This window comes from Mustela putorius, unplaced genomic scaffold (genome assembly GCF_011764305.1).
Source record: "Mustela putorius furo isolate JIRA1106 unplaced genomic scaffold, ASM1176430v1.1 tig00000145_pilon_pilon_pilon, whole genome shotgun sequence".
NCBI lineage: Eukaryota > Metazoa > Chordata > Mammalia > Carnivora > Mustelidae > Mustela > Mustela putorius.
In genome coordinates, this window is record NW_025421294.1 from 27,795,104 (window position 1) to 27,821,735 (window position 26,632).

The window sequence follows — 26,632 nt, forward strand, 5'->3', positions numbered from 1 at the left end:
TCCCATAAGGTTAAACCCATTGCAAGTTAACCATATTATAAGTCAAAAATGCATTTAATACACCTAACCTACGGAACATCATACCATACCCTAGTAGAACTTAAATATGCTCAGGATACTTACATTAACTAATAGTTGGGCAAAATCATCTAATATAAAGCCTCTTTTATAATAAAGCATTGAATGTCTCATGTATTTTATTGAGTACTTCTCTAAAAGTGAAAAGCAATGGCTCTATAGACAGGAACTTAAAACTGTAAGTCTGTCAGTGGCCTTCACCATCATGTGGCTGACTGGGAGTGATGGCTCACTGACACTGCCCAGCATCAAGAGAGAACATCACTTCTTGGAAAAGATCAAAATTCCAAAATCTGAAGTACAGTTTCTAGGAAATGCATACCTCTTTCACACTATCGTAAAACTGAAAAATTGTAAGTCAAGCCATAGTAAGTTGGACACCATCTGTACAAATATGGAATTATTATGTTGAATACCTGAAATAAATGTTATATGCCAATTATTATTACTCCCCCACTAAAAAAGTCCTTCATGACACTTAACAAAGTCGCCTGAGCTTAGCACAGTAGCAATATTGTAGCCAGTGAGGTTTATCAGAGGCACAATACTTTCTAATTGAAAACTTTTCCCAATACCCTGCTTTAAGGACTTGAAACAAAGATAAGTCTCTCAGTCCCTTCATTTGTAAAAGGGGGATAAACTCTGGTGATAAAATCAAGGATTCTTTGGGGGCAAGACACAAAAACCCAGCCTGAACCAACTTTTTTTTTTTTTTTTTTTTTTTTTAAGTTGGCTCTACACCCATTGTGGGGCTTGAATTCACAAGCCTAAGATCAAAGGTCACATGCTCTCCTGACTCAGCCAGCCAGGTGCCCCCTACTATGAACCATCTTCATCACAAAAGGGATTTACTAAAGAGAAGCCAGGATAACCTAAAAGGAAAACAATCAAGGCTAGGCAGGTATTGTTCTGTCTCTCCTCTCTGGTCCTCTCAGGATGTCAGCTTCCTTTTCCCCCACTGCTGATACGTTTAATTACAAGAGAGGAAGATCCTGCATTCACAGTCCCGCAGCATCAGAAACACCCCATGAAGCTGTGTGTTCCGTCAGGCCCAAAGACCGAGGAGTCCCCGCAGCTCTGTCTGAAGATAAAAGACCGTGACACGACTTTTAATTAGTTTGCTGTCAAGCCATCACAGGAAGTGGAAGCAACTGAGGAAGGCAGCTCTCCCCCAATTCCAAAGAGCTTCTCACCTCCATGCCCATAGGTGGATGGAAAAGCCATCCTTTCTGCATTTGGGGAGTCCTTACACCAGTTCCCTTGCATAGCTACTCCTCTTTACAAAACATACAGTCTCCTTGCTCTGACTCTTTCTCTCTTATTTAGCTAAATTAGTCAAATTCTCTTATTCAACTGTAAAGAAAAGGGCTCCTTTCTTTGTATTCAAAGGCATATGAAGGGAAAACCCACATTTGTTTTTACCCCAGGATCCAATTTTACAACACTGAGGTTTTTTTGTTTTGTTTTTTTTTTAAGATTTTATTTATTCATTTGACATTGACAGATTGAGATCACAAGTAGACAAAGAAGCAGGCAGAGAGAGGAAGCAGGCTCCCTGCTGAGCAGAGAGCTGGATGTGGGGCTCGATCCTAGGACCTTGGGATCATGACCTGAGCCAAAGGCAGAGGCTTTCACACACTGAGCCACACAGGCGCCCCAACACTGAGGGTTTTTTCAATAGGTACAACAACTAGTTGTAAAACATAATGAAAAGGTAACAAGGTTGGGTTTTTTTTCCTTACCAAAAAAAAAAAAAAAAAAAGAAAGAAAGAAAGCCTCCAACCTTGAGGGAGAAAACTGAATCTGAATTCCAGGAAAGTGGCAAGATAGTGCTCTCCCCTCCTCTGACCCTGGTGCAGCTAGTTCACATTTCACTGTCATCTCAGTGTCTTGTGAGACACTTTGACAGACTTCTGGTGTAGACCATTTACATAATTTACAGGGTGCAGTACAAAACTAAATGTGGGCTCCCTGTTTCAAAAGTTACTATGAATTTTAAAATGGCAGTAGCAGAACAATTAAACCAAATGTGGGATTTTTCTAAGCACAGGGCCCTCAACTGTACACAGCTTGCCCCTGAAGCAGGCCCTGTTCTGTGCTCTGCTCTCAAACCACAGGTCCTTGCTACCCAGCCAGGGACAGAGCAGGAAACAACCATCTTGTCCCAAAGCATCCCAGTCCAGAGAGATGCAACTTTCTCTCCAACACATGCCTTTTACATCTATCCCTCCCCCATTTCTTTGAGACATCTTATGTAACTGGAAGACACTTAGGTTTTCCTAGAAAAGGAACAGTCTGCTTAAAGACTAGTAAAATGTTTATTCTTGCCCAATAGCAATTACTTGTAGCTTTCACGAGAATTTTTAATTCCTTCAGCTGCAACCCATTAAGGTCTATAAAACTCAGCATCTGAATTTTGGCCTAAATTCTCTGAACAAAGCTAAGGGTCCCTCAAGCCCATCGGCCTAAATGGGAAACAGCTCACTGGCTTGCTCTTGCCACTGAAAAAGCAAGTTATTATTGTATTTTGTATATATGTATCTGACCCCCAATGTTGAACTCTCTAGTGGCTTTTAATTAATTCTTGTAGGTTTTCCAGGTACGCAACCAAATCATCACAGATAATGCCATTTGCTTTCTCCTTTTGATTTGTTATAGCTCATTCTGTCTCATCTTTTCATATTTGATATAATGTAATTTTTAAAAAATTAGCTGACAGATGAATCTTGTTTTGTGGGAAACTTGAAAATCTGAGAATACAGCTTATCTAGGGAAATAAAGTCCTCGGAGAAGTGAATAAAATTGAGGGAAAAGAAGGATTAATTAGAGAAATTACTGTACCAGCTATCAAAATATCCTATTGAACCATGGAAATTAAAATAATGATTACATCCTGACAAAAATAGATCATCAGAAAACAAAATGTTCAAACTAAATTTGTACATATGCAGTGTACAAGAGAGCAGCATTTCAAATCAGTAAAGAAGTGACAGACTATTTAGTAAATGGTATTTCAAAAACTAAAAATGAGGATTAAGAATATAAACATAATTGTTTGTTTTGGTTTTGTTTTGTTTTTTCAAAGATTTTATATATTTATTTGACAGAGACACAGTGAGAGAGGGAACACAGGAGGGGTAGCCGGAGAGGGAGAAGTGGGTTTCCCCACCAAGCAAGGAGACTGATGCCAGGGCTTGATCCCAGGACCCTAGATCATGACTTGAGCTGAAGGCAGATGCCTAACAACTGAGCCACCCAGTCACCACAGAATATAACCATAATTGTAATTAAAGAATTACAGGAGCACCTGGGTGGCTCAGTGGGTTAAGCCTCTGTCTTGGGCTCAGGTCATGATCTCAAGGTCATGGGATAAAGCCCCACATCAGGCTCCCTGCTTGGCTGGAAACCCGCTACTCCCTCTCCAGCTTCCCCTGCTTGTGTTCCCTCTCTTGATGTGACTCTCTCTGTCAAATAAATAAATAAAATCTTCAAAAGTTTCTACAAATCATTATTAAAAAGATAAAAATCCAAGAGAAAAATAAGCAAATAATTTGACAGACAATTCATGAAAAAAATAGTCTCCAGTGATCCTATCAATAATGAATCAGTTGGCTTGTTAGATATGAAAGAGTTTAAAAGTTTGACCATTCTCAGTTCGGGTGAGGAAACACATTTGGTTAAAAAATAATTAAAGGACAATAGATAATACCAATAAAAATTAAAAGTATACATATCCTTTGACCCAGCGGTTCTACTTCCCTAAAAGTCATATAAAGAAACCAGATGGGGGCGCCTGGGTGGCTCAGTGGGTTAAAGCCTCTGCCTTCGGCTCAGGTCATGATCCCAGCGTCCTGGGATCGAGCCCCACATCGGGCTCTCTGCTCAGCGGGGAGCCTGTTTCCTCCTCTCTCTCTGCCTGCCTCTCTGCTTACTTGTAATCTCTGTCTGTCAAATAAATAAATAAAATCTTTAAAAAAAAAAAAAAAAGAAACGCAGATGAGTGCTTAAAAATCTATTCATCCCATCTTTGTGATAAATGGTCTAATTGTTCAAAATTGGGTACTAGTTGGATAAATTGTGGAATATCCATGTAAACCTATATAACTTAATATGGAAAAAGAATGAATCAAATCTGTATGTGCTCATATGAGAAAAGATGTCTGTAAGACACTGAGAAATGAACCAAGCAAGCTGAAGAATAGAACAGATAGTAAGATTCCATTTTGTTAAGAACAAGATATGCTCAAAGGTGAGGGATATTACCTTCTCTGACTCCCAGGGCTAAAAAACTTTTTATCCCCAACCCTACATTTTTTTTCTTTAGTGTAACTATGCTCATTGGACATTGCCTTTGTTTATTGTTTAGAAACCTCCATGTGGGGCGCCTGGGTGGCTCAGTGGTTTAAGCTGCTGCCTTCGGCTCAGGTCCTGATCTCAGGGTCCTGGGATCGAGTCCCACATCGGGCTCTCTGCTCAGCTGCTCGGCTGCTCGGCGGGGAACCTGTTTCCCTCTCTCTCTCTGCCAGCCTCTCTATCTACCTGTGATCTCTCTCTGTCAAATAAATAAAATCTTAAAAAAAAAAAAAAAGAAAAAGAAACCTCCATGTGTGCAATGACTTTATTTGTTCAATAATTGACTTTATTTGTTCAATGCCCTAGCCTCACTTTTTTTTTTTTTTTAAAGATTTTGTTTATTTATTTGACAGAGATCAAGAATAGAGAGGCAGAGAGAGAGAGAAGGGGGAAGCAGGCTCCCGCTAAGCAGAGATCCCTTTGCGGGACTCGATTCCAGGACCCTGAGATCATGACCTGAGCTGAAGGCAGAGGCTTAACCCACTGAGCCACCCAGGCGCCCCCTAGCCTCACTTTTTAAAACATTTTATGTTTTAAATGTTCCATAAATAACAGCTCCATAAGTAATAGCTGAAACAAAAATGAGTGTAAGCCCAGATATACAGATATATTTCAAAAATTTATGTATGGTTCAAAGAATGTGGATTTAGGGGAATAAAATTTCCATGATCTGCCACTAAATGCTAAAATATCTTAAAATAGTTAATGTTTGTGTAATCTTTTTCCAGTAGACAAAGTAGCTTTAGTTACATAGTGTCATTTGGTCCTTATACCATCCCTACGAAATATATAAATATAGAAATAATTAATATATTTGCAGTAGATGGTTTATTAAAGTCAGTCTTTTAATTTATGGTCCCAATCTCAATTCATTCCTTTTTACTTTGTTTTCCAGACTACTTCCTGAACACTGCACAGTTTTATTCACGGTTATGTATACATGTACGTATACTTCCCTCCTTTGAGAATGTTTCTCTCTGCCTCTTCACACTGTATACCTGTACTCATCCTTCAAAAGCCCGCTCACGTGAGACAACCGGCCTCATTCCTCTTTCTTAAACTACAGACACACACAGGAAACAAGACTTACCACCTACCCACCCACAGCTTAGCCCGAAAGTTGCCCCAGAAGCCTTCCAGGCCGCACTGGCTCCGCCCAGGCAGGCGGACGCGGGGTTCCAAGTCCCCGCCCCTTCCGAGGAGTTTCCCAAAACCCAGCGCGGCAGTCTTCAGCCGCGCTAAGATGGCGACTCCCATGCATCGGCTCATAGCTCGGAGACAAGCGTAAGTGAGGGCCCAGGTAGGGCCGCGGGGCGGGCTGGGGGCGGGGAGAAACGCGTCAGCCGGCGGGTGAGCCCGGGCGGGGATGTGAGGCAGGTATGGGAACTTCTGTGTGGACGCGCGGAGGGTGGTCTTTTCTCACTTGTTGCTGCTCCACAGGGGCTCGGCCCGGGTGGTAACTTTGCTGTCCACGGGGTAGTGATTGCGTGGAAGACGACTGCGTAAGGTCCATGGGGCGGGACCTAGGTTATGGGGTGGGAGTTGGGGTTCTGAAGAGAGCCTAGCGTTTGCTTTTCGCACAGCGGACGTCCAGAAGTTGGGCACTAAGTGGCGTGTGCCCCTTTGCCCACCCAGCCGCCCACCTTACGGGTGGCCAAGGGAAGCCTGAAGCCCTGATCCGACACCCTCCACTCTCAACGACGTAAGCCTTCAGCTCCCTATGCAGTCTCCAGCGCAGCTGGCTTTTCCTGTCCCCTTCCTATCGCCTCTAGGAACAGCCTGACTATAACACCGACTTTCCTCCCAAGTTTTCTCACTTTCTACCACTCATTCTCTTCAGTAAATAATAATTTATTAACCATCTCGCTCTCTGCCAGAATTTGGGTATAAAGAAAAAGAAGTATTCAAGACGGGAATCCCTGCTTTCAGGAAACTTACATTCCGTTGGTAAAGAGTCGATAAACTAAACATTTTAAGTAAATAGAGTTGGTGTTAAGAGCTTTGAAGGAATTAAGAGGTGATGGAAAGAAAGGCCCAGGTTAGATTGGTTGGACTGGAAAGGCATCTCTGAAGTGGTGGCATTTGAACAGAGATTGAAAGTGTGAGAAAAGAGCCAATCATGAGAGGATTTGGGGAAAGAGCATCAGACAGTGGCATAATTACTTTCAGACAGGAAAAAACTTTAATTTGGGGGGTTTTTTAAGAGACGGTAGGGGGAGGGGAGAGAAAATCTTAAACAGGCTACAGATTGGAGCCCAAAGTGGGGCTTGGTCCCTGACCGTGAGATAATGACTTAACCTGAAATCTAGTCCTCTGCACGACTGACTGAGCTACCTAGGCTCCCCAAGATCTTTAGTTTTTAAAAACTGAAAGCTGGCCATTGTGGTTAGTGACCAAGAGAGAGTGGCACAAGAGGTTTACCATGGATGTGTAATGTAGATAACAACCCACATGTCCCTTTCCTGTAAAGCCCTTTTTCTTCTACTAGCCTGCACACCTGAACAATCATTCTCTTAGCATTTCATGCTGTTACCATTTGCAAGTCCATGATATATCACTCCTAGTCTACTTGCATATATATATGTATGTTTCTTTCTACATTTCTGTTTTTTATTTTTATTTTTTTGTTGTCTTTCCTTTTCTTCTCTCCATCAGATTCTACCTCTCACACCTAATGAAAAGAGTTCCTTGAGCATCAGGATAAAGACCTAGAGAGTCAGGGTAGTATACCTGGTGGAAGAGAAGAAGTCAAGAAGTCAAGAATGGAGTGAATATAATACATAATAGGTGTGCTAGATTATGTCACCAGAGACTCTTACTCCCAGGTTTGTTCTTTTGGGTGTTAGTTCCGTATTTGGATAGGTTAGGTTCATTCTCTTGGTTCCAAGATGGCTGCACTATATTTTGGTCCTTTATATCCTCTCACTTTCAATTTAATGGTATCTCATTTGTGTAGGTTGAATCATGTCTATGGCATTGTGATGCCCTGATTGTCAGATAGCATTCTTTTTCCAGCACGATCAGATGGATTTCTATAAACCAATGATGAGCTAGATAAGTAGGTTAGATAGATGATAAATACTAGGATGGCAAAAACAAGCAATGTCCACTTAAATATGAAGTGAAAGACTTTATATCTATCTATCTGTATATATTTTTATATCTATATCTCATTTCAGAAGTATCAGAAAGTTCAACAAATGTTGTTTTTCTATAGAATGCCTGTATTTGTTACATGAGCTACACAGAAGTAAAAGAAATCTTGCTTTAGGAGTTTCTGGTCTTGTTGGCAAGAAAACAAATGGCATATAATAAAAGTAGTCATGGTATTCAGAGTAAATCTTCCGGGACTTGGAGAAGGAAACTTTCAGAAGTTAGGGGAGTCTGGTAGAGTTTGGAGAATATTTTGGGGTGGGAGAGGAGCCATTACTTTTCATTTTATGTTCATCACAAAGTTTTAGTTTTATTTATAAAAAGCATATGTTACTTCCGTAAGTGTTGTGGTTTTTTAAAATATTTATTTATTTGACAGACAGATCACAAGTAGGCAGAGAGGCAGGCAGAGAGAGAGAGGGAGAAGCAGGCTCCCTGCCAAGCAGAGGGCCTGGTGCGGGGCTCTGTCGGAGGACCCTGAGATCATGACCTGAGCTGAAGGCAGAGGCTTAACCCACTGAGCCACCCAGGCGCCCCTACTTCCATAATAAGTTTTAAACTATTTTTAAGTTAGTTATAAGAAGTGAGAAAGTACTGCTATAGTTCTTTGTAAGAGTCTTTGGACTAATGAGGAAAGGGAGGCAATAAAAGAAAAAAGAGAGAGCCTAAATTTGAAATTCCTATTCAGCCGATCTTTCAGGGAGTTAACTTTATATCAATTGAAATGAACTTACTTTCTGTTTGTAAATTGTAATTACATCTACTTATATGTGAGTAGATTATAGAATCTTGGCACTGTGTGGGGTCATTTCTTCTGCTAAACCTTCCACTGGATTCCAGTACTGTGTCTTCACCATCCAAGGGAATTATCTAACTTTGGCTTGAGGACCTCCAGGAAAGACATACTTACCTCCTGAAGTAGTCTGTTACATTTTCTGTATCTATCAAAAGTTTATGTTGAACTGAAAGGAAAATATTTATGAAGCTTAAGCCCTGCTCACTTCTAACTTCCTAGCTTTGGACGTAAACTGTGATTTCAGTCAATTAAAAATGCTAGGTGTTATCCACTTGAATTACCATCAAATCAAGCTTCCCCTGTCTTGGTACTTGTATTGGTTTTCTGGACTTAAGACTCAGACTTAGTTTTACCCTTGTTAAATTTCATCTTGTTAGATTTGACATTGAGTTCTAGCCTGTCAAGACCTTTTTGGATCCTGATTTGGTTATCCTTTGTATTACTCCTCCCACTTAGCTTTGTGTCAGCTGCAGGTTGGATAAATAGGCACACTAGTGCCCTCCAAAATCATTTATAAAATGTTGAACAAGTCCCAACTGAGGACCAATCATTCAGGCCATCACTGGATACCTCTCTGTGCATTTACTTCAACCCATCAAGCAGTCTTTTGTGGGGTATCTGGGTGGCTCAGTGGGCTTAATAACTGCCTTTGGGTCAGGTCATGATCCCAGGGTCCTGGGATAAAGCCCTGAGTCAGGCTCCCTTCTTTACAGTGAGTCTGCTTCTCCCTCTCCCTCTGCCTACAGCTCCCCCTGCTTGTGCTGTCTCTGTCCGTCAAATAAATAAATAAAGTCTTTAAAAAAAAAAAGTAGTCTTTTGTCCATGATGTTCAGCTGATCTAATTGTTCTCTTTTGTTCACAAGGGTATTGTAAGACTTTCCAGGATGCCTGATGGAAATACAAATTCCCAAAAGCCAGTAAGGGTATTAGTCTGTAATGATCTGATACTTAGTGATCAGGGCTTTTCTTTCTGAATGGATTTTATAAATCCAGTGAGAATTCTGCCTAGAATGAATGTCAGGTTCGTTGGTCTGATTTGTGGAATCTTCCTTTCCCCCGACTTTGAAAATCAGAACTGCATTTGCCTATTCCTAGTCTTTCAGCGCCACTCCTGTTTGCCAGTGTCTCTCAGATTACCAGCAGCAGTATAGTCAACTCACCTGGAAAATCTCTGGTATGTTGTGGAGCAGTCACTTGGGCCATTGTGAGTTAAACATTCAGAGTGAATAAAAGTACTCTGTTACTCACCCCTCACTATCTTGGGGTTCTCGTTCTGTGTATCATTGTGTTTGAGTGAAGACTAAAGCAAAATAAAAATAATCCTGCTTGTACGTTCAACCTATAGCTTAACATTGGTGATGTATTCGCCTAGCACCCCAAATAATGAACCTATCTTGTTTTTGGTTCTTTGTGCTTTAAATGTAACTAAAACACAAAATAATTTTTGTTGTTCTTGACACTTCTCATAAGCCTCAGCTTATTTTGGTAGAGTATTTATTTATATTAGGTTTAATTATTTCTCTTACAGGCCTTTAGCATTCTCATATATCCCTTAGTTATATGTTCCTTTGAAAAATATCTTTTACTATTTGTTTTATGATTTCACATGCAGTCCATGGTCATTGTAGGAAAGTTAGAGAATACAGATAATGAAAAAGTATATTGTAACACTATCCGAAAGGTAATAGTTTTTACACTTTAGTGTATAACCTTTCAGGCTATTTTTAAACTTTAAATAGCCTCGTAGTGTTCTTTATGGATAAACAATAACTTTTTATTATTGGAAAATGGTAGTGGAAATAACATTTCCTTTGCTGTTGGGAGAGTTAGGTCTACTTTTTTTTTTTTTTTCAGTATAGTTGATACACAATGTTATGTTTCAGTTGCACAGCATAGTGATACCCCAAGTTTATACATTAAGCTGTATATATACATTATATACATTAAGCTCACTGCTACTGTAGCTTCCAGCAGGTTTATTCTTATAAACCATTTGTATTTCCTATAATAAATATACAACTAAATTTTTGCATATATCCATTTTTCTGGGTTAACTATATACTTTTTAAAATCAGGTTTACTGATGTTTAATTTACATTTAGCAAAATTCATTGTATGTAAGTATGTATTTATTTATTTTTAATATTTTATTTTATTTTATTATTTTTAAAGATTTTATTTATTTATTTGACAGAGAGAAATCACAAGTAGATGGAGAGGCAGGCAGAGAGAGAGAGGGAAGCAGGCTCCCCGCTGAGCAGAGAGCCTGATGCGGGACTCGATCTCAGGACCCTGAGACCATGACCTGAGCCGAAGGCAGTGGCTTAACCCACTGAGCCACCCAGGTGCCCTGTATGTATTTATTTTTGAGAGAGAGACAGATCACGTGTGCACGAGTAGGGACAGGGGAGTGCAGAGGGAGAGAGAATTTTTTTTAAAGATTTTGTTTATCAGAGAGGGAGAACATATGCACGCTTGTGAGCACACAAGCAGGGGAAGAGGAGAGGGAGGGGAAGCCTCTGCCTTCGGCTCAGGTCATGATCCCAGGGTCCTGGGATCAAGTCCCACATCGGGCTCCTTGCTCGGTGGGGAGCCTGCTTCTCCCTCTGTCTCTGCCTGCCACTCTGTCTGCCTGTGCTCGCTCTCACTCCCTCTCTCTCTCTGACAAATAAATAAAATCTTAAAAAAAAAAGTCTGTCCCATTAGAGCACTTCTTTGAGCCTTAGTTTAGGATATAGAAATGGAATATTGTGAATAGGGTGTCCAAATGGTTAGAGAGAAATGCTAATCTTGTTTATTTTGAAATTATAAGTCTACTTCATTCAGACTCCCTGTGGAACATCACTATTAATTAATGGTTAAAACATGTCAATCATAAAGGAATTCAGATATTTGTGAATATTCTATTTATAGCTACAGAAAACTCCACAGTGCTGGGGGATAATATTTTTAATTTGTTTATTTATTTGCTTTTTAAATTTATTAAATTTAAATTTATTTGCTTTTTAAATTTATGTTTATTTATTTAAATTATTTATTTATCTTAAGTTGTAAGTTTCTTAATATTGGGTTGCCTGGGTGGCTCAACCATTTGAGCCTCCAACTTTTGATTTCAGCTCAGGTCATGATCTCATGGGGTTGTGGGATCAAGCCCCACATTGGGCTCCACACAAGGTGGGGCATCCACTTAAAAGTTTCTCTCCCTCTGCCCCTCGTCCCCGAACTTGCCCTCATGCTCTCTCTCTTGTTTTTTAAAATAAATCCTTAAAAAAATAAAATCGAGGGGCACCTGGGGGGTTTGGTGGGTTAAGGCCTTTGCCTTCAGCTCGGGTCATGGTCCCAGGGTCCTGGGATCAAGCCCCTCATCGGGCTCTCTGCTCAGCAGGGACCCTGCTTCCTCGTCTCTCTCTGCCTGCCTCTCTGCTTACTTGTGATCTCTCTGTCAAATAAATAAATAAAATCTTTAAAATAAATAAAATAAAATAAATAAAATCAATTTAAAAAAATTAAGTTTCTTATTATTGGGGAAACAATCTATGAGTTGGAGAAGACTTTATTTCCTTGATTCTTTTTTTTTTTTTTTTAAAGATTTTATTTATTTATTTGACAGAGAGAAATCACATGTAGTCGGAGAGGCAGGCGGAGAGAGAGAGAGGGAAGCAGGCTCCCTGCTGAGCAGAGAGCCCGATGCGGGACTCGATCCCAGGACCCCGAGATCATGACCTGAGCCGAAGGCAGCGGCTTAACCCACTGAGCCACCCAGGCGCCCCTATTTCCTTGATTCTGAGAGGCTTCCCTCCATACCAATCATAGTTTTATTTTTAGGAAATACTGTGAAAGGCTTTGCAATGGATTTCAAAACAAAGATTGCTAGGTATCTTGTCTAATGACTCTTCCTGGCTATGTGACTCTATGAGAGCCTATGCATCATTGTCTTTGAGCTATTTTATAACTGTAAGGTATAGGATACTGGTAGAAAATATTCTTACCCATAAAAACACAGTACAGTTGATTCTTGCAATGTGGCTATTAACTAGTTTTTAGCTATCTGTAAATTCCTTTCAGCATAATTGCATATATATGTGTGTTCTTTGAATTCTCTTTTGAACCTGTTATACCATCTTACTTGTTCCTTTAATTAATAATTAGATTGACCCGTGTTCGTTTTATATGTATTTGAATGAGAATCATGATTTTACACTTTTATAGGTGTAAAAAACATCTTTGATGTTTCTGAATTTATTATTTCTGGGGTGCATTTTACAATTGTGTGTAAGTTAAATATGTTAGTGGTTCTTTTTGCCTCAAAAGCTAATATTAAGGCCATAGAGTGTTTTATTATTGATGCCCTTAAAAGTTTGCTCTGACATACATATTCAGATAAGGTCTGAAATTATAATCATGGCTCTGGGAGTTGCTTGCTGAAATTTAAGAATTATTACTGAACAAAAAGCTGAGTCTTCTTTATTATCTTTTAATACTATATCTACTGACATAGCCTTAGTTCTTTACTTGTAACATTTTTTCAGATTAGGATTAGTTTAAATTTTGGACAGATACTAAGACTAAATTAATTGTCAGGATTACAGAACCTGTCCCACAATCCAAAATGTGTTCTCTTAAACACTTGGTTTTCCAGCATTCATTGTACAAACGTTTACTGAATACCAATTATGTGTTCACTAACGATAAAAAAAGGTGACTGCTGTAGGTCAGCACTAAGAATCCAGCATCTCATCGTGTAACCATGTTATGAGAAAATTTAAAGTGCCATGTATCATTATTCCAGACAATTGATTACCCTAATATGTAGAATGACAATAATATATACACATCCTCATCTATAGAATGGGGATAGTGCTTTCAAACTCACTGGGTTGTTATGGAGATTGGATGTGATTATGCATAATTAATACTTAGCTAAATTCCTGGCAGAGTAAATATAAGCCATGGCTATGGTCTCAACTAATTCTCATAGTACCCTAGTAAAGTAGATATTTACTACATCTTTTAGAAGAGAAACCAAGGTTCCCAAATCAGTTTGCTGAAGAACCTACAGCTATGTAGTGAAAGAGATTTTTTAAAATCTTTATTGTGAAATATAATACATATACAAAAAAGTTTAAATAACATAACTATGCCACTTAACAAATTATTATTATTATTATTATTTTTAAAGATTTTATTTATTTATTTGACAGACAGAGATCACAGGTAGGCAGCGAGGCAGGAAGAGGGGGGGGGGGGAAACAGACTCCCTGCTGAGCAGAGAGTCCGATGCGGGTCTCCATCCCAGGACCCTGAGATCATGACCTGAGCCAAAGGCAGAGGCTTTAACCCACTGAGCCACCCAGGCACCCTTAACAAATTATTATAAAGGGAACATTGCATGTGACTTCCCTCAGGTCAAGTAATAAAATGGCCTATATACCAGCAGCCCTTAAGGCCCTTCCCAATCATGACCTTCTCCCTCCCTCCCTACAGTGACCCAACATTTATGGTAATTGTTTCCTTGCTTCTCTTTGGGCTTTTACCATCTTACTCTGTACTGGAGTTTAATTTTGCCTGTCTTTGAACTTATACAGAATCAGACAATTTGGATTCTTTTGCATAATCTGACTTCTTAGATGTAAGATCCATATAAGTTAAAACTGTAAAGTTTGTTCATTTTCAGTACTATGAAGTATTTCGCTATATTCTGTACCACAAATTATCCATTCTACCTCAGTGTTCTTTCTGGTTTTGAGGATATTACAGGTTATGCTGTTACGAATATTCTTAGAGTTCTTTCTCTTCCCTTCTTGCATAAGTCATGCCTAAAGCCATTAAGTAGTGTAGAGCAGGGTAGGCTTTCAAGCAGAAGGTTGACTTGGCATTGGAGTATTAGGGCCAAAGTGGCCTTAGAAGGGCATCCACGTAAGTGTGTGAAGTGATCTACAGTGTCAGGAGGCTGTGGAGGGCATCCACGGGGGGGAAGGGTTAGTGTGGGATGTGAGATCCCAAGCCAGGTGAGAGGAATGTGTCCACACAGGAGCAATTTAGCATAAGTTGTCACCCTAGTGAAGAGAACATCTACATAGGGGAAGCAACATGTAATTTAATAAAAAGTGTTAGAGCCTAAGTGGAAAGAGGACGTGACTCTAAATATCATCAGGGCTCCATCAGTCTGATTTCAGGCTGGGACAGGTAAAGTAGATGAATTTGAAATTTTTTGTTGTACCAGAAAGCAAGGAAGTGCCCCCCAAATGGAGCCATGTCAGAAGAACACACAATCTAGCTTAAAAGGATTCCTTTCCACTGACCATACCTAGGACAATTCAAAATAAATGGTGGTAATGGGACTATAACTCATTGAATAAAATTCATGGAGTAAAATAGAAAAATATGAGTTCATACTGATAGATGAATAAATGAACTAAAAATTTAATGGGCTGGGTATTTATATAATATCAAATACCGACCCACAAAGTAGTTATTAATAGTTATATTAATTTTCACTTAGAGTTGTTTGACAAATCACCCCAAAACTTAGTAGCTTCTAACAATCAACATTATCTCAGTTTCTGTGGTTCAGGAATCCAGGAGTGACTTAGCTGAGGGTTCTAACTCATGTTCTCCCTTGTTGTCCTGGTCAGGGTTTTGCCAGGGGCTGCAGTCATCTAAAGGCTTCACCAAGACTGGAACATCTTTCTCCAGGATGGCTCATTCACAGGACTATTGGCAGGAGGCCTCAGCTGTTCATCTCCTGAGCCTCCCTAGAGGCTGCTTAAGTATCTGCCTAACATGACAGCTCCATGACTTAATCTTTGAAGTCACACTCCATCACTCAGTTTTATTCTGTTAAACCAAAACACTAAGTCCAAGCCACATTCAGGGTAAAGGGCATTAGGGCTCTACCTCTTGAAGGGAAGAGTATCAAAGAATTAATGTGAACATTAATTTAAAACCGCCACAATTACAAAAGACAAAAAGTAACTTTACGATGCAAACTCTGGTAGACCTTCCTTAATCAAGGGATATCAAAGTGCATTATCAACAGTATTAAGATGAATTACAGTCTTGCATCACCTGGTAGCAATATAGTGAGAAGGACAGCACATTTCTATTACATTCCTGTCAAAGGTGCATAGCCTGAATCTAATCATGTACAGATATCAAATGTGGTAGTTGACCTCCAAGATGACCCCCAATTATCCTTGCCTCCTGGTATTCAGGCTCTTGTATAGTGTCCTCCCACATTATACTAAGGTTGGTCTGTGCAACCAATAGAATACAGCAAAAGTGATGACATGTCATTTCCAAAGTTAGGTCATAAAAGACTGAGTTCTTAAGTTGTCTTGGTCACTCCCTCTGGGGGAATTCATGTTGTGAGCAGCCCAATGGAGAGGTCAAGAGGAAGGGAACTGCAGCTCCCTACTGAGAGCCCCCTAAGTGAGCTTGAAAGCAACTCATATTGAAGCACGTTCTACAAAACAACTGGCCTGTAACCTTCAAAATTGCCAAGGTCATAAAAACAAGACTCGACTAAGGAATTCATTAGGCAAGAAACTAAAGAAACATGACAAATGCAACAGAATGCTGAACTGGGTTTTGCTCTAAAGAACATTGGGACATTTGATGAAATAAATGGGATCTGGAGATTAAATAGTAGGAATATATCTATATTAATTTCTTGATTTTGATGGTTACATTGTTATGTAGGAAAATATCCTGGTATATAGAAAATATGCAATGAAGTACTGTGAGTTGATGGGTCATCAGGTTGACAACTTACAAATAGTTCAGGAAATATGGTGCTTTGAACTGTACTTGCATATTTTCTGTAAGATTATTTCAGTGGCGCCTGGGTGGCTCAGTGGGTTAAAGCCTCTGCCTTTGGCTCAGGTCATGCTGCCAGGGTCCTGGGATTCAGCCCTGCATTGGGCTCTCTCTGTTCAGCAGGGAGCCTGCTTCCCTCCTCTCTGCCTACCTCTCTGCCTGCTTGTGCTCTCTCTGTCAAATAAAATAAGTAAAATCTTTAAAAAAAAAAAAAAAAAAAGATGGGGCACCTGGGTGGCTTAGTGGGTTAGGCCTCTGCCTTCAGCTCAGGTCATGGTCTCTGAATCCTGGGATCAAGCCCCGCATTGGGCTCTCTGCTCAGCAGGGAGCCTGCTTCTCTCTCTCTCTCTCTCTGCCTGCCTCTGCCTACTTATGATCTCTGTCAAATAAATAAAATCTTTAAAAAAAAAGATTACAATTATTTCAGAAATTTTAAGAGCTACATAAAGAATAATATTCTTTTTTTTTTAAAGATTTTATTTATTTATTTGATAGAGGGAGAGAGATCACAAGTAGGCAGAGTAGCAGGCAGAGAGAGAGGGGAAAGCAGGCTCCCCAATGAGCAGAGAGCCTGATGCGGAGCTTGATCCCAGGACTCTGGGATCATGACCTGAGCTGAAGGCAGACACTTAACTGACTGAGCCACCCAGGCACCCAAGAATAATATTCTTACACATGTTATCTGGTATAGCTGTGCATTGATTCTGTTTAAAAAAAAAATTTTTTTTTGTAATGCACACAAGGTGGGGGTGAGTGGTTTGGGAGGGGCAAAGGGGGAGAGGGAATCTTTTTTATTTTTATTTTATTTATTTATTTGAGAGAGAACATGAGCGAGAAGGTCAGAGAGAGAAGCAGACTCCCCGTGGAGCTGGGAGCCCTATGCGGGACTCGATTCTGGGACTCCGGGATCATGACCCGAGCTGAAGGCAGTCGTCCAACCAACTGAGCCACCCAGGCGTCCCGAGGGAATCTTAAGCAGGCTCCACGCCCAGCTCAGGGCTCACTGGAAGGCTCCATCTCACACCCCTGAGATCATGACCTGAGTTGAAATCAAGAGTCATACACTCAACCAACTAAGCCACCTAGGTGGCACTGCATTGATTTCTATTGTATAAATATCTACAAGTGGAATTGCTGAATCATAGAGTGTGCTTCTCTTCAACAATGGTAAATTTTTTTCAAAATGGTTCTACCAGTTTGTGTTCATCCCCACAGTGGATGTGTGTTCCTCTTGCTGTGCATTCTTTTTTTTTTTTTTTTTTTTTTTTTTTTTTTTAAATCAAGCTGGTTCTTCCTGAGTTTTATTTATTTATTTATTTATTTGACAGAGAGAGATCACAGTAGACAGAGAGGCAGGCAGAGAGAGAGAGAGGGAAGCAGGCTCCCCGCTGAGCAGAGAGCCCGATGCGGGACTCGATCCCAGGACCCTGAGATCATGACCTGAGCCGAAGGCAGCGGCTTAACCCACTGAGCCACCCAGGCGCCCCTTGCTGTGTATTCTTGTTAACATTTGCTGTTGCCAGTTTTTAATTTCAGTCTTCCTGGTGTGTGATAGGTAGTATCTTCTGGGTTTTTTGTTTTATTTTGTTTTTTAAATAATTATTTATTTAGAGAAAGAAAGCATGCATGCAGGAGTGAAAGGGACAGAGTGAGAGGGAGAGAAAGTCTTTTTTTTTTTTTTTTAAAGATTTTATTTATTTATTTGACAGAGAGAAATCACAAGTAGATGGAGAGGCAGGCAGAGAGAGGGAAGCAGGCTCCCTGCTGAGCAGAGAGCCCGATGCGGGACTCGATCCCAGGACCCTGAGATCATGACCTGAGCCGAAGGCACCCACTGAGCCACCCAGGCATCCCGAGGGAGAGAAAGTCTTAAGCAAACTCCACAGTGAGCTCAGAGATTGACTCGGGTTGATCTCATTACTCTGAGATCATGATCTGAGCCAAAATCAAGAGTTAGATGCTTGGTTGATTGAGCCACCCAGATCCCCTTTCTGGGGGTTTTAATATGCTTTTCTTTGATTAGTAAAGTATAACTTTTTATATATGTAATGTTAACTTGTGTTTCCCAGGCCCATTTTTTTTGTCCATTCTTTCCATTTTCCATTTCATCTTATTTTTTATGATCCATCATGTCCTTACTGATTTGTAAAACCTTCTCCAACGTCTTGGCTTCCCTTCTTACTCTCTTCATAGTGTATTTTGATGAACATAAATTCTTTCTTGCTTTCTTTTTTAAGAGAAGGAGGAAGAGAGAGAGAATCCTAAACAGGCTTCATGCCAAGTGCAGAGCCTGACACGGGACTTGATCTCAAAACCCTGAGATATGACCTGAGCTGAAATCAAGAGCCAGATACTTAACCAATCAAACTACCCAGGTGCCTCAATGAAAGAAATTACAAATTTTAGCATAGTCTAACTTAACAGCTTTTTTAAAAAATGATTATTAGTATTTTGGTTTTGTTTTTTAAGAATTCTTAAGTCAGGGGTGCCTGGGTGGCTCAGTGGTTAAGCCGCTGCCTTCGGCTCAGGTCATGATCTCGGGGTCCTGGGATCGAGTCCTGCATCGGGCTCTCTGCTCAGTGGGGAGCCTGCTTCCCTCTCTCTCTCTCTGCCTGCCTCTCCGACTACTTGTGATCTCTCTCTGTCAAATGAATAAATAAAATCTTTAAAAAAAAAAAAAAAGAATTCTTAAGTCAAATATGTCAATTTTTTTTTTTTTTTTAAGATTTTATTTTTAAGCAATCTGTACACCGAGTGTCAGGCTCAAACCCACAGCCCTGAGAAAAAGAGTCATACGCCCTACCACCTGAGCCAGCCAGGGGCCCCTGTCACTGTTTATTTGTAAGTTTATTTACTTATTTTTTTTTAATTAAATTAATTAATTAATTTATTTATTTATTTTTAAGTGATGTCTATACCCAACATGAAACTCACGATACCCCCATGTCACTTGTTTTAATACCACCAATCTAAGACATTTATTACTTGAGCAGTCTGTAATCAATGTTTGCATATGGTGGAGAGTAGAGGTTTTCTTTTTTTCTTTTTTTAAAAAAGATTTTATTTATTTATTTGACAGAGAGAGAGATCAGAAGCAGGCAGAGAGGCAGGCAGAGAGAGAGGGGAAAGCAGCCTCCCTGCTGAGCAGAAAGCCCAATGTGGGGCTCGATCCCAGGACCCTAAGATAAGGACCTGAGCCGAAGGCAGAGGCTTAACCCACTGAGCCACCCAGGTGCCCCTATTTTCTTTTTTTAATAAAGAATTATTTACTGGGGCGCCTGGGTGGCTCAGTGGTTAAGCCGCTGCCTTCGGCTCAGGTCATGATCTCAGGGTCCTGGGATCGAGTCCCGCATCGGGCTCTCTGCTCAGCGGGGAGCCTGCTTCCTTCTCTCTCTCTCTCTGCCTGCCTCTCTGCCTACTTGTGATTTCTCTCTGTCAAATAAATAAATAAAATCTTTAAAAAAAAAAAAAAAAAAAAAGAATTATTTACTTAGTTGAGAGAGAGACAATATGAACAGGTGGAGGGACAAAGGGAGATAGGGAATCCTCAAGCCAACTCTCCACTGAGTATGGAGGCCAATGCAGGATTTGATCGCAGGACCCTGAGTTCATGACCTGAGCAGAAATCAAGAACTGGACACTCAACCGCGCCACTCAGGTGCCCCAAGAGTAGAGTTTAGTTGTAATTTTTTCCATATGCAAATCAGTTGTCCTTGCACCACTAATATGTCCTTTCCCCCACTGCTCTCCAGTACCATAGTGGTCATAAATCATGCATTCATATATACATTAGTCCATTTCTGGACATTATGTTCTGTTCATTGGTTTGTGTATCTTTGCTAGAATTTCACATTCTTAGTTGATAGAGCTTTACCGTAAGTCAGTGTCTTTTAACCCAAGGCTTCCCCACTTGTTCCTTTACTAGGGTATTTTGGCTGTTGGCCTTTTGAATTTCCACATACATTTTAGAATAAGTTTGTTAACAGAACAAACAAATAAAAATTTGTTTGGATTTTGATTGGCATTGTGTTGAATCTATAGATCATAGATCTGTAGATCAGTTTGTGGAGAATGGACATTTTTACAATTATTATGTTTTCTAGTCTATGAACATGGTATATTTTTCTATGTGGCTACATGCTTAGATGTTTAATTTCTCTTAGTAATGTTTATATTGTGCATAGAAATCTTGTACATATTTTCTTTGATGTGTTTCCAGGTATTTGATATTTTTTAGGAAATTATAAATATCACTTTTTTAAAATTTCTTTTTAAATGTTTTCATTATATAGAAATTCTATTGATTTTTATTTGTTTACCTTATATCTAATATAGAGCTCAGAATATGGTTGTCTACTGAATCCTGCTTGATGCTTGTTCTTGTGGGCCTGTGGGTTAAGGATGTTAATTACATGTGTACGTATATGATTAATTTGATAGGAAACATGAACTTTCAACCTCAAACGAGTGGAATGTTCTACAAATGAATCGCATCATTTAAATCTCTTTTCTGTGAAATATTTTTATTAATAAAATATCTGTGGAATTGTGCTTTCTCTCTTGTCATGGAAATACCTACATAATATCCTCAATTTTGCCTCCTGATCAGCAAAGCCTGAAACTTTTACTATCTGACTCTTTACAGTTTGCCCACCCCAATGTAAAATCTTGCTGAACTTATGAATTCTAATTATTTCAAAATATTTTTGCCTATAGATTATTTTGAATTTTCATGTACATAATAAGTCATAAGTGAGGAATGACCATTTTCTTTTTTCCTTTCCAATTCTTTCATGTTTGTCTTTTATTGGTTGCATTTGAGTCCAGTATCAGGGATGAGGGATTAAGATTTTTTCTTAGTCTCCTAGATGACTAAAAGCTGGGCTGTATTCTCTATACATTTGGTTTATTCTTAGGGTATGACTCTTCAGAGACCTAATGCTGAATACATAGTTTGTCTCCCTAAATTGTTGTAAGTGAGGTTTACCCTGTTGAATTGGGCAAACACTCCCAGTGCAAGAATTAACTTAAATACAGAGCTGACTACTCTGGATTTCCATTTTCTTCCATATCTTGGCTTGGTTGTTCTTCACCCCACTGTTTGTTCTTTGATACCGCAAGCAGATTGTTAAAAATGTTTTGACTGTTTTTTTCTATTTCCGAGCTGAGGAGTTGGTCTTAGTTACCTAGTCTGCTGTTACTGGAATGGAATTAGGAAATAAAGATTTGAACTTAGTTTGGCCTCACTCTCAAGGTCCATGCTCTTGACTACTGTATTGCCTTGTGACTAAATCTAACATAGTAAACAATTTAAAATGTAAAATTACGTTTATTTGTGGCCTAAAAATGTTCATATTATTTATGCTTTTCAGGGTAGAAAATGTCAAGTCAAAATTTTAAGGCCTGTATTCTTTTTTTTTCTTTTTGCTCCATAGTGAGGCAAATAAACAACATGTAAGATGTCAGAAATGCTTGGAATTTGGACATTGGACTTATGAATGTACAGGAAAAAGAAAATACCTACATAGGCCATCAAGAACAGCAGAACTAAAGAAAGCTTTAAAAGAAAAAGAAAACAGATTATTATTATTACAACAAAGGTATGTTGACCTGTGATATCCAAAGGAATATTTTTAATTGATAGAATTTATGAAGTGACTAAAGGTATCTTGGTGATTATCCAGATTTCAATTATAATATTAGCTAATGTTTAATGAGTCCTTCCCATGTGCCAGGCACTGTATTAAGCTTTTCACAAGTATTAGCTTAGTTAAGCTTCACCTCTATACCATTAAGGTAGGTACTATTCTTGCCATATTACTTGTGAAGAAACTAGGGCCCAGAGAAGTTGAGTTACTTACACATCAGTGTCACACAGCCAGTAACTGGAAAGATTAAACTTTTGAACCAGCCAGTCCATGCTCTTAATCACTTTGCTTTGTTGACTCAGCTGCTGGTGAAGTGGCAGCAGAATACCAGGAGGTAGATGATATGAACTGTCAACCATAAAGATAAAGTGGCCAGTTATTCTACCAGCAAAATGAGTTTATTGGGGAATACCAAGGGAATTGCAATCCTGGACAAGAAAACTGGCAAACCATGGGCAAGTCCAGAGAACAAAGGACAGGGGCTTGCTTTTATCAAGGAAAAGAGGAAATTGGGAAGGGCTGTTTGAAACAAAAGTCAGCTGGGGGAGAGTGAGAGTTTAAGCTTCTCATTGGACAACTGGGGCAATTTCTCGTGGGTGTTGTATTGCAAGGCAAGAAGAAAATTTTCCTTCCTCCTGCTGAGATAGTAAAGTAAGCTTCTTCCTGTTGAGAACAAAGTGCTGCCCTCTGTGTGGGGGTCGGCTGCTGATGAGGAGGGGGAGTGTATGCCAGCTCCCCATTCAGGGTTGCCCAAGTCCATTTTAGATGCTGTTCCCTTTATTTTCTCAGAGCTGATGTGGTAATATACCCAAGACAAGTATCCAAGATACTTAAACTAAGGCTATAAACTACATGGAGAACAGTATATATAATATGCAGTCGTTTATGTTAAAAAAGAAGGAAAGGAATAATGGAATTTTTTTGGAAACAGAAATGATCTGTAACAGTGGCTCCTTTCTAGGAGAACTGGATAGGAGAGTAACTAGAAATTTGTTATATACTCTTTTGTGTCCTTTGAATAAAGCCCCCCCCCCTTTTTTAGGATTTTATTTATTTGAGAGTGCACAAGCAGCAGGAGGGAGAAGCAGGCTTCCCATTGAGCAGGGACCCTGATGCGGGACTGAATCCCAGGACCCTGAGTTTATGACCTGAGCTGAAGGCAGACGTTTAACTGACTGAGCCACTCAGGTGCCCCATAAATAAAGCTTTTTTTTTTTAAGATTTTATTTATTTATGTGAGAGAGAAAGACAGAGATAGGGAGAGGGAGCAGGAGCTGGGAGGAGAGGGCGCAGAAGCAAGCACCCCACCAAAGAGGGATCCCGTTGCGGGGCTTGATCCCAGGACCTCAGGATCATGACCTGAGCTGAAAGCAGATGCCTAACGACTGAACCACCCAGGCACCCCTTAAATAAAGCTTTTAAAATTGCTATGAATTAACTAAGTAAGCATGTTTGAGAAAGTGAAAGAGGAAGATGCCAGATGTACTCAGTGCTACAGATCAGAAGCAGCATCTTCATAAAGACATTACCTGTATAATAGTGTCTGAAACAAGGGAACTTGCAAGGCAGTGGTCTCACAATTAGTGGACTTGATGGCTCTTCAAAGGTTATGCAGGAATAGATAGGTTATCAATTTCTAAGTCATCAACTTTCATATATAATTTTTCCAAAAATAAATTTGTCTAAGAACTTGTCTGTTCATTCTCCTTTTCTTTCTTTTTTTTTCCTACTTCCCCTTTTCTCCTGTGTAGAAACTTAGATGTTTTTCAAAATACTGGTGTTTGTACTAAGAAAGTGGATAGCTCTAATTATTGGGAGCCATTTTTTTTTAAGATTTTGTTTATTTATTTGTCAGAGAGAGAGAAAGAGAACACACAAGTAGGGGGAGTGCAGACAGTGGGAGAAGCAGGCTCCCTGCTGACCAAGAAGTGTGATGCAGGACTGGGATTATGACCTGAGCTGAAGGCAGACACTTAACTGACTGGGCCACCCAAGTGTTCCAGGAACAAATTCTTTTTTTTTTTTTCTTTTCCTAAACATATTTTTTAAAGAGTTTATTTATTTATTTGACAGACAGGGATCACAAGTAAGCAGAGAGGCAGGCAGAGAGTGAGAGGAACAAATTCTTTTGTAATTTTTTTTCCCCAACAAAATTGAAAAAGGATCTAATTGGGCTACCAATTTAATTTAAAAGTATTTTTTAGGGACGACTGGGTGGCTCAGTCAGCCAAGTATCTGGCTCTTGATTTCAGCTAAAGTCATGATCTGAGGGTCATGAGATCGAACTCTGCATTGGGCTCCATACTGGGTGTAAAGCCTGCTTAAGATTCTTTATCTCTGGGGCGCCTGGGTGGCTCAGTGGGTTAAAGCCTCTGCCTCCGGTTTGGGTCATGATCCCAGGGTCCTGGGATTAAGCCCCCGTATTGGGCTTTCTGCTCCACAGGGAGCTGCTTCCTCCTCTCTCTCTGCCTGCCTCTCTGCCTACTTGTGATCTCTGTAAAATAAATAAATAAATAAATAATCTTTAAAAAAAAAAAAAAAAGATTCTTTCTCTCCCTCTCCCCTCCCCCCCACATAATAATAATAATTAAGAATAAAAATAAATAAAAGTATTTTTTAATCATACATCTTTGTGACTAGTAGACCCTGTCACTGAAGGTATTCAAACACTGACATTCCTACAACAAAACTCTATTTCAATCTACCTGTTTAGGTTAAGAAAGTTTCTTAAGTTAAATCTGTAAAAATTAAGTACAGGAATTGAATTAATACTGAACCTTGTCACAATCTAGCAATAAGATCCAGGGATACATAAACTAGAAAAACAATCAATACCATTAAGAGATGTGTTTCCAGTAAATTTACTTGGATGTGTAATAATTATTAAAATTTGTACTGTATTTCTATACTGTTTTATTTTATTTTAAAGATTTTATTTATTTGTCAGAAAGGATTAGGGGAGGGTGGGCACACACAAGCAGAGAGAATGGCAGGCAGAGGGAGTAGCAGGCTCCTTGCTCAGGACTTGATCCCAGGTCCCTGGAATTGTGACCTGAGCCAAAGGCAGATGCTTAACTAACTAAGCCATCTAGGTGTCCCTCTGTATTATTTTAATCAATTGTATAGTAATATTGGTAATGGTAACTCAGAAGGTTTTTTTAGAGACAGAGTTGGGGGGTGCAGGTTATAACAAGAAATGGTGGGCTCTGTACATGTCATGAAAAACAAAGTGTTTCTCCAATGTAAGACACTTTGGAGAGGCTCCTGAAGGGTTTGTCTGAGTTGTGTATAATCACTCTATTAACAGGAGTTTTTTCCCCCCTCATATTTATCAGCATCGGAGAAACTAATGTAGAAAGGAAGACTAAGAAAAAAAGGTATGTGTGGCTTTAGGAGTTTTTTATGTATAATAAATAATACTAGTGGGAGGGATGGGAAGAAAAATTTAAAAATAAAAGTGATAATAATAATAATAATAAGGTAGACCTAAAGTCTCTTGTTTGTAATTCATGATTAAGTATCATCCTTATTTCCTGATATGTTCTTCTCTTTACCTAACTGGAACATACTACCTTCATTTCTCCTTTTTCTCCAACTTCTCAGAGGCTTTACACCTGGAAATAGTAAATAATTTCACTTTAAAAATCTCTTATTACATTAGAATAAGAAATATTCTTAGACTGGTAAAAAAAAAAAAATTGTTGACCAGGTCTATCTGGTTTAAAGATAATGAAACATTTGCCATGCTGCCTGAGGTTTCAGTAAACCCAGGTGTTACACTGCAACTTTATTCTAACATTATTCATTCTAGAGCATAAATAGACTAGGAACACTGATCTTGAACTCTGTCCAGGAGAGTTTAATTGCTAAAGTGAAAGACGTTGTGGTTGCCGCAGGACTTCTGCAGTTATGCAATCCCCAGCACAGCAGATCCAGCAGTCCCACACAACAGAGCTGCAGTGTGTGCACGGAGTTTCCCTGTGCACTTGCTTTTAACTATTCTGTTAAACGTCAGCTTCCTGTGCATCTAACTACTCATTGTCTACTAGGTCTAAGAGTGTAACCAGTTCCAGTAGCAACAGCAGTGACAGTTCAGCCAGTGATTCTTCATCGGAGAGTGAAGAAACGTCTACCTCATCCTCCTCGGAGGACAGTGACACGGATGAAAGCTCCTCCAGTTCATCATCTTCATCCTCCTCCACAAGCTCTTCCTCATCCTCCGATTCAGACTCAGATTCCAGCTCTTCCAGTAGCAGCAGCACCAGCACAGAGAGCAGCTCTGAGGATGAACCACCAAAGAAGAAGAAAAAGAAATAGAATTGCTCCATCCCTATTGGACTGCTGGTCTGCAAACATTAATGTGATTCTCGAAAGGGAATTTAGAATATGTTAAGGCCAAATAGATTAACCGATCAACATTTCTGGAGTTTAAAAGTTTCTAAGTGTTTTACATCATAAGAGCATAAAGAGTATTAATAATGGATTATACATATATATAAGACTTTTTTATTTTCAGGGTAAATCTTGTTTTTCTTTTTTATCTTTAATATATATCTGTAAAACATAATCAAAGCTGAATCTAGTACGTCTGTTTTTGGGATGAAACTTATCTTTTCTCCCTGTGAAATAAATGCCATACTTTGTTATTTGTCAGTGCTATGTATCAGATGTGTTTTCAGGATAATGCATCAGAATATCTGGCAGTGAATTTCTAAAGCTTTTGGCTGTGTGTTATTATATAAGATTTAATACATTGTTACTATAAAATTAGGAGTGTTCCTCTTAA

The 26,632-nt window shown here is 39.4% G+C and overlaps 1 protein-coding gene and 1 non-coding gene across 3 annotated transcripts; both read left to right on the top strand.

Moving 5' to 3' along the window:
• Window positions 1–572: 572 nt before the first annotated feature.
• Window positions 573–711, top strand: LOC123390858. Its single transcript, XR_006605454.1, has one exon. It is a non-coding gene; the product is annotated as a U4 spliceosomal RNA (small nuclear RNA).
• Window positions 712–5,564: 4,853 nt separating this feature from the next.
• On the top strand, window positions 5,565–26,632 carry ZCCHC10 (zinc finger CCHC-type containing 10). Of its 2 annotated transcripts, XM_045075508.1 has the most exons (5): window positions 5,683–5,715; window positions 7,087–7,256; window positions 21,634–21,798; window positions 25,182–25,223; window positions 25,896–26,632. In XM_045075508.1, the coding sequence occupies exons 2-5, from the start codon at window positions 7,231–7,233 to the stop codon at window positions 26,161–26,163; spliced, it is 501 nt and encodes a 166-aa protein (XP_044931443.1). In that variant the 5' UTR covers window positions 5,683–5,715; window positions 7,087–7,230; the 3' UTR covers window positions 26,164–26,632. The 2 variants fall into 2 exon arrangements, with proteins under 2 accessions (XP_004745040.1, XP_044931443.1); XM_004744983.3 differs by lacking the exon at window positions 7,087–7,256 and having other exon boundaries at window positions 5,565–5,715.

Bases quoted from the DNA above. Each gene is read 5' to 3' on its own strand.
- ZCCHC10 (XM_004744983.3), top strand. From the start codon at position 5,675: ATGGCGACTCCCATGCATCGGCTCATAGCTCGGAGACAAGC. The intron at 21,799-25,181 runs GTATGTTGACCT...CATATTTATCAG, and splicing joins TTATTATTATTACAACAAAG to CATCGGAGAAACTAATGTAG. The intron at 25,224-25,895 runs GTATGTGTGGCT...ATTGTCTACTAG, and splicing joins AGGAAGACTAAGAAAAAAAG to GTCTAAGAGTGTAACCAGTT.